Source organism: Diaphorina citri, unplaced genomic scaffold, assembly GCF_000475195.1.
Source record: "Diaphorina citri unplaced genomic scaffold, Diaci psyllid genome assembly version 1.1 scaffold6322, whole genome shotgun sequence".
In the NCBI taxonomy this organism is placed as follows: Eukaryota; Metazoa; Arthropoda; class Insecta; order Hemiptera; family Psyllidae; genus Diaphorina; species Diaphorina citri.
The window spans coordinates 2213-6496 of NW_007383698.1; the positions used below are offsets into that span (position 1 = coordinate 2213).

Here is a 4284-nt window from a genome sequence, read left to right on the forward strand (position 1 = left end):
GAGGAGGGGGAGCTACCTTCGTGTATTGTGACGTAGTCTGTGCCGCAATGACTGGAAATAGAATAGGACATAATCATAGTTAGAATAGAATTGAAGAGAAGAAAAGAAAACATTGGAATAAAATAGGGTACGCTTGATAATTAGAATAAAATAAAATATGCATTTTTGTTTAGTTTGAGATAATGGTCAAGTACAATATCATACATATTTCTGGACATGGTCTTCTGGAGTGGACCACTTGACTGGAGTGGACCACTCCAGTCAAGTGAAGACCATGTCCAGAAATATGTAAAATATGCATTTTAAAAAGGTTCAGTGAACTCTAGAACTCCCTTAGAAAAAGGGTCTTAACTGAATACGCAAAGGTCCAACAGGCCCAAAATACCAACACCAAAAATTTGCGAAAAATTCTTTTCTAGGTCAAGTCACGTGATGCGATAGTAGTGTGGCTGTTCTGAATGAGATTACCTACAATATTATGGTAAAACTTCGAACTACATCTTTCTGACTCCCTATGAGTTCACGTGACGTGACCTGATAGTAGGTACCTGATAGTTTCTATCTTTCGTTACGTTCGCCACAAACACCCTACAAATTGAAGAAAAAAAAAACATGTTTTTTCGGGGGGAACTTACGAGATGGTAGTGTGACTGTCCTGAACCAAATTACTTACATTATTATGGGAAAACTTCGAACAACATCTTTCTGACTCCCTATGAGTTCACGTGACGTGAGCTGATAGTACCTGATAGTTTTTATTTTTAGTTACGTTCGCCACAAACACCCTACAAATTGAAGAAAAAAACCTGTTTTTTCGGGGGGGGGGGGATATCATCACTTTTTGTCACTTACTTGACTGGAAACGACATGGATAGGAACTTAATGTGAAAGTTAGTTCGTTTATTTGTTTGTCTGTTTCTTTCTTTGTTTGTTTTTAGTTTGTTAGTTTTATTTGAAATAATCTTGTCATTTAATTATTACATAACATGTTTTTTTCGGGGGATATCACTACTTTTTGTCACTTACTTGACTGGAAACGACATGGATAGGAACTTAATGTGTACGCTGGTGATTTGAGAGCTGCTAGTGATGAGGTAGTTGGTTAGTTTGCTTTTTTTAATGAACTTGGCATCAATTTTTAACAAAACTTGTTTTTTCGGGGGATCTCACTACTTTTTGTCATACTTACTTTACAGGAAACGACATGGATAGGAACTTAATGTGTACGCTGGTGATTTGAGAGCTGCTAGTGATAAGATAGGAACAGGAGGCATGGGCGGGATACAAACCCGGGTACCCTGGACTGGAGAGCAAGCAGGAGTCATCCTTGCTGCAGGAGAAGTCGTGATACACCCAGTCACAAGCTGAAATAGTACAAAAAAATATGTCATAGATTTTTTGTCACCCTGGGTCTTCTTCTTTTTCTTCGCCTTTTCCCGTGTACAGACGGGGTCGGCGTTTTTTCGTCAGAATCTCAATCACCCCCTAACTAGGGTGATTGCTTTGGGCTGACATTTGGTTTTGGCTGCAAATTTTACGAGTTGATGCCCTTCGCACTCAACCGTTGCTATTTCTTTAGCAAGGGAAATTTCAGGCTGTTATGCTCCCTGTTTAAAGTCCCCCAGCCAGACTAAGCTGGAGAGTTAACGGAACATAAAGGACTAATTCATGATCTTTGATTTTTCCAGGTGGGCATGCGTCTACTTGAAGTGAACGGTATGTCCTTGCTAGGCGCATCTCATCAGGAGGCTGTCAATACACTGCGCTACTCAGGACATCAAATATCGCTCACCGTATGCAAGGGTTTCGAGCGTGGGGATATAGAAAGGAGAGCGAGTACAAGCGAGGGCAGTCGGTCCGTGACGCAGAGTATGTCCAGCTTGGATCGCGAGGATTTGGACACCGATGTGTTTAAACAGGTAAGAATTGGTTGGGTGGATTAGCTCGTTCAGGAGAACCCTGACACTTAAAAGAAGACAAAATGAAAGAAACCTGCCTCCGTGGCGTAGTGGTCAGCTCGTCTGGCAAACAAGTGGGCGTGGGTTCGATCCCAGCCGAGGCGTGGAATTCTATCCTTATTTATTTGAGAATTTGACATAATAATGGAGCTCTAAGGGTTAGGAGGTAGAGAACATCGGCAAATTTTTCAAATTCCATGGCAAGTTTTTCAGTAATTTTCAAGTACCTTCAATTAAATGCACATTTTCTCTTATTTATTGTGTTTCACTGTTATAAACATGTTTGAAATAAAAGTCAGTCAAACACAGTTGAACCAATGAGATTCCGCTTTGGGCGAAAACACAGCGAAATTTCACAATCTCATTGGTTCAGCCATGTTTGACTGACTTTTATTTCACATAATCGAATACAACTTAGCTGTGACTGACGTGGTTTTAGTTAGTACACCGACCTCTAGTCAGTACACCGACCCTATTTAAGTTTGAACGTCGCGCCGACCCTATTTAAGGTTGAAACGTCGCGCCGACCGTATTTAAGGTTGAAACGTCGCGCCGCCCGATGAGATTGTTGAACATCACGCCGACCCTATTTAAGTTTGAACGTCGCGCCGACCCTATTTAGGTTGAAAGGTCGCGCCGACCCTATTGCATCTAGAAAAAGGCTAGGAAGAAGAAGACCACCACATGAGTCTAAATGTAACAGTTGTTTCATTTCTACGAAATCGACATAAAAACGGCAGAGACACAGCTTAACATGTTCTAAATGTCAGAGAGGATTGTGGCGAAATATAATCTATTTTTTTTTTTTTTTTTTAAGAGGTGACAGAGGGAACTGTAACTGCTATGGTCTTACCCTCCCGAAATCGAAGAGAGAAGGAACACAGGATAGAAGAAACCCAGCCGTTCCGAGAACGAACATTATCCCATCAGCTTAGTTGGTAGGATAAAATCCGCCCGGGCGGATTTTATCCTACCAACTAAGCTAACTAGGCTGGCAAAAAAATCGAATGAAACTCACGACAAGTGAGAAAGGGACTTTACATATACAACAACTTTACCAACACCGGTAGCCACCTACCTGTACACTCCCGAGTTAGCCGTTTCTTAACATTGATACACAAGAGGACTGTTTTGTCCCAGGGTACAGAAGTTTCGAACGAGTCTCCAATGAAGTAATAGTCACACGCAAAATCCTGAAATATCAATTGAAATTAACAACAGCCTAGAGTCAATGCCCTTGCTAATAGCAAAGGTTGAGTGCAAAGGGCATCCACTGGTAAAATTTGTAACCGAAACCAAATGTCAGCCTAAAATCTCATAGACTTTTTATTATGTGGAAACACTTACCCGAATATAGGCAATAATATATGTCAACATATAACCGCGACGTCCATTAGATTCCCCAGCAGGAATACCACCATATCTCTTCGCAATGGAGTAGATCTTGTCCTCATTATTCTTCACATCCTCAGGATCACCTAAAACAAGAAGAGCCATGTTGTCATGCAGAAGGTTCCGGGTTCGAGTCCGACCATTGACAAAAATTTGTACTCGTTTTTCGATTGCAAATATTTCTACGGGTTACTTTCTGGTGTTCTTGTGTTGAGCCAGCACCTAAATGGGAAGTATCGTGTCTCTTATCGACTATATGTGGACAGAACTACAAGGCAGGCCACCCCCTAAGCTAACAAGATTGGCATAGAGGTACTTTTTTAGATTGGGTTGGGTAGGTACTTGACAGACTTTCCGCTCGTCTAAGTAGGTGTGTCCACAACGGAGAACCAACCACCAATCCTCGCCTAGTACCGACACAAGAGAAAATAAACCATACTTATGAATAGAAGCATCCTCAACGGAGTCTTGACCATAGCTCCGCATAAAATCAAGAAATTGAGCTGAGTATTTTTTCTGCTATGATCTCGGTGCGGCGAGGGTCAATGGTCTACGGTCGTGACCGCGCACCAAAGGTTAGACACGGGGTATGGTTTACCTTCAAACAGCACAGTAGCAGCGCACATTTCGTCATCTCTGAAGCCCAGTATCTTGGTGACATACAACTTCTTCAGTCCATCTGTAAGGAGCTCCAGGTAGCCAGGATCTGGCCGGAAGAATTGGCCTGCTTTTAGCTGAACGTTGTCCACCAGTCGAATCGAAGAGGGCTGACATCGCTGAAAAAAAAAGTAAATAATAATAATAAAATAAATGGAACGATTTTGTTTTTCAAATTTTAATAGAGCGATTCTCTATCAAACCTCTTTTGATCGTCTCAAAACCCATGAAATAAAAACAAAGGTAGATTCTGTTGAAGGGGGGGGGGAAAGAAGAG

The 4284-nt window shown here is 41.6% G+C and overlaps 1 protein-coding gene across 1 annotated transcript in view; it reads right to left on the reverse strand.

Moving 5' to 3' along the window:
• Positions 1-4284, reverse strand: part of LOC103521941 (alkyldihydroxyacetonephosphate synthase, peroxisomal-like) — a gene marked incomplete at its 3' end in the record, with an annotated part of 10090 nt that overhangs the window by 1572 nt on the left and 4234 nt on the right. The window contains exons 2-5 of the mRNA XM_017448920.1: positions 3949-4126; positions 3306-3436; positions 3037-3151; positions 1190-1364 (exon numbers count right to left, since the gene is read on the reverse strand). Of these exons, the coding sequence (XP_017304409.1) occupies positions 1190-1364; positions 3037-3151; positions 3306-3436; positions 3949-4126 (599 nt within the window). The remainder of the gene's footprint in view (positions 1-1189; positions 1365-3036; positions 3152-3305; positions 3437-3948; positions 4127-4284) is intronic.